Source organism: Python bivittatus, unplaced genomic scaffold (assembly GCF_059951505.1).
Source record: "Python bivittatus isolate LINGU-HERP-01145 unplaced genomic scaffold, Pbiv_v1 ctg000020_np1212, whole genome shotgun sequence".
NCBI classification, from domain to species: domain Eukaryota; kingdom Metazoa; phylum Chordata; class Lepidosauria; order Squamata; family Pythonidae; genus Python; species Python bivittatus.
Window position 1 is genome coordinate 81,587,787 of NW_028277030.1, and position 13,513 is coordinate 81,601,299.

The 13,513-nt window shown below is 37.2% G+C and overlaps 1 protein-coding gene across 1 annotated transcript in view; it reads left to right on the forward strand.

Moving 5' to 3' along the window:
• The window catches only part of IGF2R (insulin like growth factor 2 receptor), a 100,300-nt gene that overhangs the window by 25,065 nt on the left and 61,722 nt on the right, over positions 1 to 13,513 (forward strand). Inside the window, exons 3-13 of the mRNA XM_088142760.1 lie at positions 161 to 282; positions 971 to 1,069; positions 2,235 to 2,367; positions 3,924 to 4,044; positions 4,932 to 5,049; positions 6,572 to 6,734; positions 6,936 to 7,104; positions 8,259 to 8,362; positions 9,352 to 9,516; positions 10,599 to 10,739; positions 12,971 to 13,117. Of these exons, the coding sequence (XP_087998886.1) occupies positions 161 to 282; positions 971 to 1,069; positions 2,235 to 2,367; positions 3,924 to 4,044; positions 4,932 to 5,049; positions 6,572 to 6,734; positions 6,936 to 7,104; positions 8,259 to 8,362; positions 9,352 to 9,516; positions 10,599 to 10,739; positions 12,971 to 13,117 (1,482 nt within the window). The remainder of the gene's footprint in view (positions 1 to 160; positions 283 to 970; positions 1,070 to 2,234; positions 2,368 to 3,923; positions 4,045 to 4,931; positions 5,050 to 6,571; positions 6,735 to 6,935; positions 7,105 to 8,258; positions 8,363 to 9,351; positions 9,517 to 10,598; positions 10,740 to 12,970; positions 13,118 to 13,513) is intronic.

Below are 13,513 nucleotides of genomic sequence, written 5' to 3' on the forward strand. Positions count from 1 at the left end.
CTGGGTGGGATGGGTCGACGTAATGGGAGTACAACATAATTTTATGCTGTCTTTGTGTTAGATTTTTGTGTGTGTTAATCCATATTATATTGTTGGAAATCACCTTTTGATATCATTATACTAAAAGACTGATATATATTAAATGCTCTTTCTGTTTTAGGGGACTCCTCACAGATAAGAAATTCTAAATTACTCTTGGAATTCAACACTACACAGATTTGTTCCAAGGGAGGTCCACACACATGGCAAAGTAACATCAATTTCTATTGTGGGAAGACTCTGGTTAGTATGTTACTGCTGAAAATTTTATTTCTAAATACGCAAGCATTCTTTTTGATTATTAACAGTATTTGTAAGCTGTCCTGGTCCTGACAGAAGAATTAGCATTTGTCCTGGAATGTATCTGTATTTTCCAGCTATTCTTTTACAGATTGTTTATCCTGTTTTTCCAAATGGTCCCATTTAAAAAAGGTACTTAATTAAAATATCTAACAAGTGCCAACATGAAAGAGAAATACTAAGTGTTTAGATTATAAAAGACTACCGCTTCTTAAAAATTAATAGAAAGTATGGTGTGCCATTCAACTTATGTGCTTGCATATCAGGTAAAATAATCATACTTTATTTTAGTCATTTCATTATATATCTCTTTTCAGCCAAGTTTCATTACCAGAACATTTTAAAATCAGTATGGTGCTATTAAGATAAATTGATGTTAACTCTTGGTATTTAATTTTTGTAGTGTCTAGGTTCTGGAATGTTAATTTTGTTTAAACTCCCAGTTACTTCAATCCACGTTGCATGAATTTCCACATCCCAAACTTGACATACCTCTGGGTAAAAGTAGGTTCTTGCTTGGAAATGTAAACAGCTGGTAGAATTTCTTTTAAACTTGTTAGCTATTTTAAGTTTTAATTGCAGTTACATATATAAATTGATCTATATTGTGCATCACTATTTTCTTAATCAGGGTTCCCCAGAATTTGTGACTTCATCTGAGTGTGTTCATTACTTTGAATGGAGAACATTCCTTGCATGCAAGAAGGACTTATTTACATCAACTGAAGAGGTAACACATGTTCTATTTGAACATAAACAAAAAGATCATCATGTGCATGTTTATTGAGAAGTCTGTCCACTAAATTCACTGGGCCTAATAGGTTAACTCAGGAATGCATTCTCAGTTTGTTATTCTCTTGCCCAAAAGTGATAATCTCATATTGTTTACAACGAGTGCTATTAAGTGCCATTTATTGTTAGATTTCTAGTGATGTCATGGAATCTGTTAAACATAGTAAAAAATTATCTGTTTCTTGTTTGAGCAATCTACCAGTTTTTGGATCTAGCTACAAAGATATTCAACACCAGGCGTTAAGCTTAAGGGTTTCCTGCCCATCTGCAATAGCGATTAAGTAAATCTTGGAATCTGTTTGGCTGAGCTAAGGCATTGGTTAGTTCCTCTAGGCCCAGTTTCGCTTGTGTGAATTAGGTGTATGATTGAATGGAGCTAAACTCAAGCAAGCTAATTGAGCCTTCATTTTCACTGAGTCCAAATTAAGAGAGGTGAAGGTAATTTGTTATTCTTTCTTTTTCTCATGCTGCTGATATAACTCCCACTGGACATTAAATATTTTCCAATATGTGAAAGATATTAATATTTTGTATATTCTGAAAACTCATTTTTATATCTTGAATATGGTTTTGTTTCAGTAGATTGTGTATTGTATTGTGTACATTCTTTCACTCATACAGTGATGTCCCCATTCCGTTCTTGCTGCTGCTTGTTTGGTCTCCTAGAAAGCTGGTGGGCAAGTGGACAATCAAGCAGATGACAGCAGTAAAACAACAACAACCCAGATATGAATGTAGCAGCCACTTTTTAACCATGTGTATATCATGTGTACACCATGTGTATATCAAGTAGTAATCACAGGAAGTTCTAGATTCTGATGGGCCTTCCAGAATACTAGAGGTTTGATTAGACTGCTCTGTATACTCTTCCTAAACACACTGGTTTTGATCTGCTCAAGCTGTGAGTACTAAATAGTAGCTTTGAATGACTGCCCATTCTCATCAGTACCATAGGATGGAAGCATAATATGATCTTCATTGGTTCTGCATGTTGAAAAATGGGACCAGATTAAAGTGCTTCTATCTGTTTGAAACACAGAATGACAGATGGAATGCCAATAATGACCCTGTAATAATGACACTTTTATGTTTTAAATTTCTAGGTGCCTTGCTACATATTTGATGAAAGCTTGAAGAAACATGATTTAAATCCATTGATTAAGACTTCTGGTGGATATTTGATAGAAGACTCAGATGATGATTCAGAGTTATACATCAACATCTGTAGAAACATAGGTATGAAACTTGACTAAATAATTGGTAATTTTCTCTAATCTCTTTAGGGCAAGACATTTTTACATCTAAAATTTTACCATGCTTCCCTTTAGAATGAGACACATAAAATATTAATGTTTTGTGTTTCAAATACATTGCCAAATTCCTCAGTGTTTCTCAGTTCTCCATTTCCTTCAACAGCACATATTTATTTACCATTAATATTTATGAGACTTTCCGACTTTTTTTTTTAATAAAGTCTACATTTCCTCTTGCACCTGTGGCTTTACAGAGTCTGCTGATCAACTGTTTCCCACTTTTCTAAGTCTGATATTTTCCCCATAACTTTGTCTAAATATTAGATAATGTTTATGTATGTTTATCTTGGATATTTTGATTGTTGATTAATCCATAATTCAGTATATCTTACTGGTGCTACCTTGATCCATTTTAGTTATTAATAATAGTCAGATCTTCCATAAATGTATGGAAGAGCTATATCTGAACTCAAGATTTCCTCAAACTGTTATTTAAAGGATTATTAGACTACCTTACAGAAATCAGTTCTTAGCCAGTAGGTTAAAAAATAGTACACTTATTGGAAAAAAATCACAATTTCAGTTATATAAAATATTTCAGAACAGACATTAATAGATATAATATTAGTTTATACCTTCCTTTGAAAATACCATTTCTATGACTATAAGATATGGCTTTGGTACATGACATTATTATTCTTAAGGCTGATTCTCTGTGAATACCACTTCAAGTCACTAAAAACGAGTGTAATCTACTGCATGCAAATACTTGATAAATATAATTGCCTTAATTCTGGAACTCCTGATCAAGGTATCCCTGTAAATCTGATACCCCTTCAGTCATATAAACTTCAAAAATATTCTTGCCCACTCTGCCATTTATTATCTATTACAGTTACCTCGGGTTACGAACTTAATTCGTTCCGTGACTCTGGTCGCAGCCCGAATTGGTCGCAACCCGAAGCAAATTTCCCCATAAGGTTCAATGTAATTACCGTTAATCTGTTCTGGCATGGAGGACAGGGAGGTGGCTATTGCTTGGAGGGAGAGTCCCCCTCCCTGTGACCATGTGTCAGGGGCGGAAAAATGGCCGCGGACCACGTGTCGGGCGGAAAAATGGCCGCAGACCACGTGTCAGGGGCGGAAAAATGGCCGCGGACCACGTGTCAGGGGCGGAAAATGGCCGCGGACCGTGTCACGGGAGGGAAAATGGCCGCGTATCCTGTTCGTACCCCGAGGCGGAGTTCGCAAACCGAGGCAAAATTTTGCGGCCGGAGCTGGTCGTAACCCGAAAAGTTCGTTAACAGAAGCATTCATAACCCAAGGTTCCACTATATATATAAAGTTAAACCTTGATTGCCATAGTTCTGATTTATAACTTGGCTAAATAATCTGTCCCTTCTATTTTTTATTTTTTGGGAAGATGTGGCTAAAAAGCTTACATTTGATTTGAGCAAACTTTTGGAAACCTTATTATAGGAGCATACTTCTTTTATATGTCTGTAATACGTAGGTTATTACTGGTCATTGCTTTAACAGGAAGGTCATCAGGTGAAACTAGCAGTTGTCCAGAACACAGTGCAGCTTGCCTGCTGAAGGATGGCCATGCCTTCGATCTGGGCCATACTAAAGAATTACTGAAACAGCTTGATAAAGACAGGTAGGGCTGAAGTCTTTGTGTGATCCTTGGAAGTCACCAGCATGTCAGTGCTGTTCATGGTGAATAAGGTTGAAAGAATGTAACTATAAAGTACAAATGTAAAGTTTAGTCCTTAAATGTTTCTGCTGCTATTAGGAATTTTGTACTTGAGGGTTGAATTACATGTCCTTTGTTTAATTTACAGTGGTTTTAAAATTAGTCTATTTTTGTATGTTTGTGGAGCACAATAAAAATAACTTATTACAGAATGGCCTATAATGCCAAATATGCTTATTTTCTAGCTGAGAACTGCTAACATTGCTTTAATAAGTATTCTTAATTTTGTTCCTAGTTCTGTATTATATTTTATATTATTCTGTTGGAATTCACTGAATTTATAGCTGTTCTCCCCACCCCCACCCCTACCCCTTTATTATAAACTTGTGCTTATGCAACAAATTTAACTAAGTCTTTCTCTGTATGCCCTCCAAATCTTTTCTGAAGTGCCCATCAGCCCCCTGGAAATATTTTACATGCTGTTTTATTTTTTGTGACTATATATTGCCCTGGGATGTGCTAAACAATTATCTAGATGTTGTTTCCCAGTTGTTAGGTGAAAAATATGCATTGATAGTGATAGAATTGGTGTAATATTAATCTGGGAAAACAATATAAAATGATTTGAGTCACCTCCTAAAGTAACAACAATTTGAAATTATTATAACACCATTGTTTTAGATTCTACATGTGCAATCATTCCCTCCCCCAGTTTGGTATCTTACAGATTAGTTTGGATTCCAGTTCCTTAGAATTCCTACCCTCTTGTTCCAAATACACATTGGGAACGTTGCACTGTGTGAGCCTCCTAATTGCTACTTTTTCATGCTTGTGTTGCTTTATGTTTTCAGGTTTCAACTAAGATATGAAAAACAAAATAGCGATGAAAAAGAGAGACCAGACTTTTGTGGTAACCATGATCCAGCAGTTACAATTACTTTTGTGTGTCCAGAAGGAAGGCGAAGAGAGGTAATCATAGTTTCCTATGGTGGATGTTGAGTCCTGTTACTTTAGTGGGAAAACCTGTGGATCATAGCATTAACTCTAAATAGATATACCAGTGGATTTCAATTTTACTGGGCCAAGTCAACACTTCCTATTGCCTGATAAGTAAATATCATGGTCATCCTTTCTCATACCACTTCCTCATTGCCCAGTCAGGGTTCATAATATCAAGGCTGCTGAAGTAATTTTTGAGGCAGACTATCCCATAAAAGTGTCTTTCCCCTTCCTGACCAAAAAAAAAACCCAACAACCCATAATAATGAATTAAATTACTACAATTTCTAGACATCCAAAATCAGTGTTGACCCTTTCATTGAAGCATTCAGGTTACCTTGTCATAGTTCATATTATCTAAACTGCAGGTGAACAACTTTTGGCAACCAGCTCTATAATTTTCCTTTTGGTATTTTCTCAATGGCTGAGGATTGCATTGGACAGGGATAGAATTTATAGGTTTGGGGGGTGCAGGGAGGGAGTTGAGTGTTTTATGGAATTCTTTAGAGTTGATAATTAATCATTTGTACTGTTAAAAATCAGGAATAAAAATTACTTCCCTATTCTGAAATTTGAGTGACAGCAGTAAAGGGATTTCAGGCTATATGCAAGTCTCAAATCTTTCCATTCCAGATCTAAATCATGTTTATAGTGTAAAGATATGAACTTGGTGAACAGAAGCTGTAGCTTGTTTCAGGTCAAGTTAGATGAAACGCCAAATTATGGCTTGGTCCTCTATTGGAGAAGATAAGAACAAACCACAGGTCTTCAGCTTTGCCATCTATTGTAGCAAAAAGCATCTGAAGCATTTTCTGTCCTTCTTTCTCGTGTGTGTGTGTGTGTGTGTGTGTGTGTGTGTGTATGTGGAGCATCAGCAGCCTTGCTGTGGTGGAGTGATAAATTAATTTTCAGTTATCCTTTAAATCCAGAAAGGCAGCTCTTTTTGACCAGGAGGTGTGCTTTGTTTTTGTTTTAATTTATGTTCAGCTTCTAAAGGCTGCTAGGGGTATGGCTGGGAAGTCACAGAAGTGGGTAGGCTAAAAATGTTTGGCCGGTATTCCTATTTTGAGTGGATGGATGTTTTCGTTAAAAACATAAAATAAGTACATCAGGTCTCCCAAAGCTTTAATCATCTCTTTTAGGGTGTTATTTGAAGGATGGGAAAAATACTGTTACTGCTGAAAATTGCTTTTTTTGCTGCTAGATTTTGGTAGTAGAGTCCTAGGGCTGTTGGGGACAGCAAAAATGGTTTGTAGGGGGGCTTATGCACAATATGAGCCAGTTTGTCCTCTTCCATCCCTGCCCCCCAGTTTAGGCTGTTGAAAATCCAAAATCTGATAGCTAGAAATACAAAGCAGTATATGGCAAGCAAGCAGTCATTTGAAACTAAACTATTCTGTAATAAATAGTTCATATATGCTATGCCTCATATATGTCTTAGGACTACATAAATCAAGGTTCTCTGATCTGACTGGTTACTTTTTTAATATAGGATACAAATCCTACACTCACTGCTCAAAGCAATTGCCGCTATGAAATTGAATGGGTTACTGAGTCTGCTTGCCCCAGGGACTACCTGGAGAGTCATAATTGTACTCTGAGCAGTGAACAACATGGCATTTATGTGGATCTGACACCACTTACGCAATCCCCAGGTAAATATCCTCTTTCTCTTGGAGTGTGTACAACAAGGTATTTTATACAAGTAAAACCAGCAGTTATAGCAGAGAAAGACAAATTTCAAACTCTGGTGTAAATGTGTGATAAAGATTGGTGTTGTAAATGCATATCTCCATTGGTATGATTACCTGAATATTTATTTCAGACATCGATTTCAATCACATTATTTTCTTTAGGTGACGTGTCACCATATCTTGCAAAAGATAAAGAATATGACTATTATCTGAATGTATGTGGGAAGGTAACTGGCAGTGCTTGTACGGATAAGGATGTGTCTTCATGCCAGGTCAAATCTCAAAAAAGTCAGCAGAAAGTGGCAGGAAGGTTTACCAATCAAACTCTCAGGTTAGTACTCAGTCCATAAATGCTAATATGTTTCTTTTGGAAACAAAATCTGTGATCTTTGCCCAAAAGTATTTGATTCGATATCAGAGGAAAATAGTCCTTATTTTTGAAAGAAGGTATTTTTTCACAACATAAACAGCTGTACAGATAGTCCTCGGGTTATGACTAATTCAGTGACCATTCAAAGTTATGATGGTGCTGAATGAGTGGTACTTACAGTTGGTCCTCGAAGTTCTGGCCATCGCAGCACTCCTACGGTCATGTGATCGTGGTTGGGCACTTGGCAACTTGCTTGCACTTATGACAGTTGCAATATCCCACAGTCATGTGACCTTCCCTGCTGGCTTCCCACAAGCAAAGTCAGTGGGGAAGCTGTCAGTGAAGGTCATAAGTTGCTCCCATGGCTTTTTCTCCCAAGGTCATAAGTCACTCCCGCAGCTTTTTCTCCCAAGGAGCCATGCTACAGAGTATGAGATCCCAGGGATCTCATACTCCGTAGCATCCCCCATCTGCCCGCTCTCCATAGCGCATGCCCACAGCATCACCTATCTATCTATCTGTGCTGTGTAGTGTGTGCCCACCTGCGACCCCTGCCCACCTGCCGGCGCTCCATAGTGCCCACAAGCAGCCCCCTCTGGCTCTTCATAGCACCTGCCCATGGCACCCTCCCATGGCACCCTCTGCGCTCCTTGCTGGGACTCCTACCTCTTCCCGCTTAATGACCTGCGTAGTTCTGGGGTTGCCATTGCTAAGCAATGCGATTACGTGACATTGTGCTTTACAACTGCATCGCTTGGTGGTGGAAATTCCAGTCCCAATTGCCGTCATAACCTCAGGACCACGTGGGTCGTTAAGCAGGTCTACCTGTAGCAAGCAAGAAGACTCCATTTGCTTGATTGAAAACATTCATATATTATCTTCACTGGTGCTGAAATTAGCCTGAATATGACAATTTCATAAAGCAAAAACAGCCTAGCTTTTAGCATGTGACAACTAGTGAAAATACATGCAAAATATTTAGTGACATTCTTAAAATTTGAGTTAAAATGGATTGTTAATATTTAGCTTCCATTGAGTACAGCCCACTGAAAATCTTTGCATTACATCTGGTAAAAATAATTAAGTAGAACCTTACCATTGTTTTTTGAAATCAGATATGCTGATGGAGACCTTATTCTGATGTACCCAGGAGGAGATGTTTGTAGCTCGGGTTTCCAGAGAATGACAGTCATCAACTTTGAATGCAATCAAACTGCAGGTAATGTACCAATCTGGTTGTCAGTGGATTAATTTGAGCAATATGTTTTTGTTGGAAAACCTGCTCCTCCTTTTTTTTTTTTTTTAAAGTTTAAGGTCAGGTTGTTACGTAGAAAATTAGATATTGCTTTCATTTTATGGGCAGCTTTTTCCTACAAGCTCCACTAGAAAAGATTGAAGCATTATTTAGTATAGCATGTAACAGTGCCAATAATGCATATAATGGAATTATTGAAGGTCATAAAACTGAATGTAGGCTATAGGCATGCATTAGAACTGGTGTTTAGGGACTGAATACCACTGAGTTCAGATACTGGGGTTAAACAAGAATTGCCCTTGTCTTTGTAACATTTTTAGAGCCCTCAGTTTGATCTTTAATGGCAATTACCAAAAGTAAAACAGTTTCAGAATTTAAATTGCTCAAGAGTAGAGTGACATGCTATACATGGTTTTTGGCTTGGTACTATAAAGGCATTCTTAACAGAAAAATAATATTTTTCAGGCTGTTGGTTATGAAATATTATTTATGCTTAGGTAAACTTGTGAATCAGTGGTTAAGTTAGCATGTTGCAGTAAGCCATAATATAATGTATTTGCTTTTAGATTGCCAGTTATTCAGTAAACAAATGCACTAAACACATTAGAGATAAGTGCAGTGTCTGAACTTAAATATTAATTGCAATATTAAAGCCTTTTTACTCCAACATCTGATGATATGGATTGGCTTGTGGCAGTTCTGCCATGGAAGTGGGTGCCTAGTTAAATTATATTTGTCTTTAGATTTTTAATTGTTAATTTTTTAAAAGTTCCTTTTGAATTGTTTATGGTGGTTGAACTCTGTTATTCTTGTGTCTGATCATGTGTCATAAGCCTCATTGTGAATATTTTAATGGACAATATCAGTACTCTAATCTGGTATTTTTATGTTTCCTATTATATCTTACTCTTTTTAATCTGTACTTTTCCTGTATTTTTGTGAATTTATTAAAGATAATAATGGCAAAGGACATCCAGAATTTAATGGTGAGACAGACTGTTCATATTTCTTCACCTGGCAAACAAAATATGCTTGTGTTGGAGAAGAAGAAGGTTTGCCTTGCATGGTTGCAGATAAGAAGAAAAAGTATGACTTGACACGACTGATTCGTCATTCTGGTATGAATGTTAAAAATCTATTACCTGTTTAATTGTTTTAAAAGCTCTTGTTGATATTTAACTGGTTGTCTGAAATGCTGTCCTAAACATAATATACTGCTGCCAAATATACTGGGTGAATAGTAAAATATTGATGATTTTCCAAGACAAAAGGATTTATGGTTGGAGGCATCCGTAGAAAAGCTCTTTGTTTTAGCCTTTTGAACATAAGGCACGTTGTTCAATGCATTCAGTGAGTTTTTATGGTTGCGGAGGTGCAGTGCAGAAGGTGATACTCCAATAAATGTATGTCATAGTGGTATAGTCTATGGCGGTAGTATAATGTTTTAAGATGTTAATCTAGAACTCTGTGTCAGATGTTGGCCAACCAGATCCATTGGACATGAGGCAGTTGCCCTCTTCCATTGTTCCAATGCACATTGCCTTGGAATTTTACTGTAATCCTGCAGGTCATAACAAGTACTTGGTCTGATTTTGAGAAAGGAGAAAGTGTTAGGCCTAGCTGGCTCCTAATTTGACTTTCTGGAGGAAGCCCTTCATCTCCTTTATCATAGATTGTATGGTTTTCATTAAAGTGTTTTATGTTGCCAAGTGACACTTTTGTGATGGCTTTGTAGTAGCCCTAGACAGTAGTGCTAATTAGCTATAGGCTCTGATTCATCATTAGCATTTTGACTTGACCATATTTACACGCCAGTCATTCTCTCTCTCTTTGCATTCTTTTTTGAGCCTTGTTCTTGAGTTTTAAAAAAATCTTGCCACAGCTGAGCTTAATTGTGGTTATTTTGGGTATGGAATTATGTGTGGAATTTTAGATAATGTGGCACTAGAAAGCAAGCGAGTGGTATATAGATATGGTGGAAACTAGGACAGAAAAGTATGGAGAGGTATTATGAATTGCATTGTTGTAAACTAGATGTACTATATTTTCTTATCTCTTGCCTTTATTTTCTTGGTTTTTTACTATTATTTACACTCCTTTTGCAATTTTCATAACTCTGCTTACCCCAAGAGAATAGCATGATGAATATATATGGCATCTAAATATTTTTTTAATCTAAAATCTGTCCTCTTAATTCTAGAATCAGAGGAGAATTGGGAAGCTGTAGATATCAACCCCGTAGAAGCAAAAAAGAAACGATTCTTTATAAATGTCTGTCACAAGGTACTTCAGAAAGGAGAAGCGACATTTTGTGCAAAAGATGCGTCAGTTTGCTCTGTTGGTGAGTAGGTGTCTGAACCCAGCCTCTCAATATAAGCTAAGTTGCTTCTCTTTTCATAGAACAACAATAATCATTTATTTTAAGTCTGCAAGGCAAAGTGTCTGCTCTAGAATTTGCGCTCCCTAACTCCTATGTTTTGTATTCTTTTTTCAATTCTCATGTCTACAATTCTGAGGTAGAATTAGTATCTGCATAAAAATTACAAAATTCCTTGCACCTAGGAAACTCTTGCTTAACATTCTAAAAGGTTTGATAAATCCTTAATTTCAAAGACTGATTATAAAAATGGTAGCTATTCATGTCCTAACAGTAGACAAAGTAAGGAGAAAAAATTTAAAAGTATAGGTCTGCGGAAGTGAACTGTAAGACATCTTTCTGTTCCTGCTACATTTTGTAGATAAAGTTCCCTGAAGAGCATCTGTTTGGTTATACCATGAATCTTCATCATCATCATCTTCCTCCTTTGTTGTTGTTTTGGAGCACTTGCATTTTTACTTATTATACTTAGTTTACATTATTTCTATGCTGCCCCAATCACATAGCTCTGGGAAGCATACAATTACATAAGTAAAACCATCAAATACATAACTGCAATAGAAGAATAAATCAAATAAACCCAGTAAGAGCAGCTCCTAATAGGTTAACATCCAAACGCCAGGTAGAAGAGAATAGTTTTATTTCCTTTCTAAATGTCAATAGAGAGGGGTAATCCACAGAGGACAGATATTCCCTAGGATTGGGGCAGCAACAGAAAAGGCATATTTTCTGATTCCATTCTTGAGTTTCATGAGGGGTGGGAACATGCAGCATATTTTGCCAACTATGACACACAGAATAGGTAGACTCTACCTAGAGCAAGCGCTCTTTGGTAACTAAACCATGGAGAACTTTATAGGGATAACTAGCATTTTACAGTGACTGGAGAAATGTTGCCCTGCTGTTTTAATCACTTAGCACACAATCTGTCATCTCCTATATCATGGAAGTTGCCAGATATGGGTAGTCTTCATTTGGCAACTGCAATTGGGACCAGCAATTTGGTAGTTAAGCGGTTGCTAAGTGAAAAATCATGTGACTCTGACTGCTTACGATTTTACTTTAGCTTTCCTTTGCTTTACAGTGTCAGAAGGATATAACCCCAAACAGCCGGGTGAGCCCAAATGGTGGGGAAGGTTTCCGGAACTCAATTTACGAGGAAGCCGGGTAAAAGGGCAAATCTTATGCCCCTTTTTCCCCACTCCCCTGCTCTTTGGAATGCTCACCCAGCACTGGGATAATTAGCAAGAAGAGAATTAATGTTTGTATTTACAGTCATTGGAGAGGAAGGGATTACAAGAGAGTAAGCAGGCACACAATGGGGAATACACATTGAAAGGAATGTGCTGGCATCGGCTGTTTGCTTTGTGGGCTGGTGGCTCCAAGTCCTTGGAAGGTGTGAAGCTGATTAAAGTTATAGGCACCAGCTGCAGCCAGCTAATTAAGGTTACAAGGCTGAGCTTGTTAACTTATGGTTAGCACTTTTTAGGGACACACTGGGGAGAAAAGCAGCTCAGGAAGAGATTGCTTGTTTAGGCAACCTCCACTTTGCCAGGGGAGTGGAAAAGGAAAAAACAGATCAGGGATAGGACAACACATTCTAACTGACTATAACAATGAACATATGACAGAGAGAGAGAGACACTGCAAAAGTCGTAAATGTGAGGATTGGTCACAAAGTTACTTTTTCATCCCTGTCATAACTGCAAACAGTCACTGTCTGAGGCAGTCACTAAAGGAGGACTATCTGTAGTCTTAAAAGGCAACCCCAAGGAGAGCACATTGCAGGAGTTCAGAGGTGAGGTAAGAGAACATGATTGACTGCATTCAGTTCCAGGCATTACTGGCACTTCAACTAGTGTGCCAGATGCATCCTAAAATTCTGGTACGCTTTTACTTATGATATGGCTCTTGATTTACATAGGTATGTGCACCTTAGACTGCCTTTTGTCTTTTGGTGAATCCACAGCATAAATAGAGCAATCTTCAGTGGTTTAATATAACAGATTTTTAAAAATCATTCTTGAATCCCTTCACTTTCAGCATAAAATCATGTCTCCCACCTGACACCTGTATTGAAGATTTTATTTTGTATACAGTCCTGCAGTCAACTTGCACTAACCCTCCAGTATGAGAATTAAAGCCTTTTCTGTGAAAGCAAACATTCATAGTTTTCATATTTTACTGCTTTTTAGATAAAAACAATAGTACAAGAAATCTTGGGACTTTCATGTCTCCTCCCAAAAAGGTTGGAGAGAATATTGAGCTTCGCTATTCAGATGGAGACGAATGTGCACCCAATAAAAAAATTGAAACAAATATAATCCTTATATGTAAGCCAGGTGAGTGATGTGATCTTATTATTAAACCTCAAGTAGCTGACCTTTATAGAAAATAGTAAAATTTTGAAAGCAATGGCAGAGAGTCCATGAAATCTACCAGAATGTCTTCCTTTTCCTTCCCCTCACTTATAACATTAATAATTGAACCATTCTCAAGCCATATTTGCTGCCATAGAGTAGCTTCTTTTGTATTTGCACATGCAGGAAATTGGATATTGTTGCCTCAAATGGAAGTTCCTAGTGGGGTTGAGGACTTCAAAACTTGAACTGATCTATTGGAAACCTTTAGCGTTGCTTCATAGAATTACTAATATGTTGCATTTCAGCTGCTAAGCCAATTCACAGCAATAAAATAAAAGACAACCAGCAAATTTAACTTATATTCAAAACCTAGTA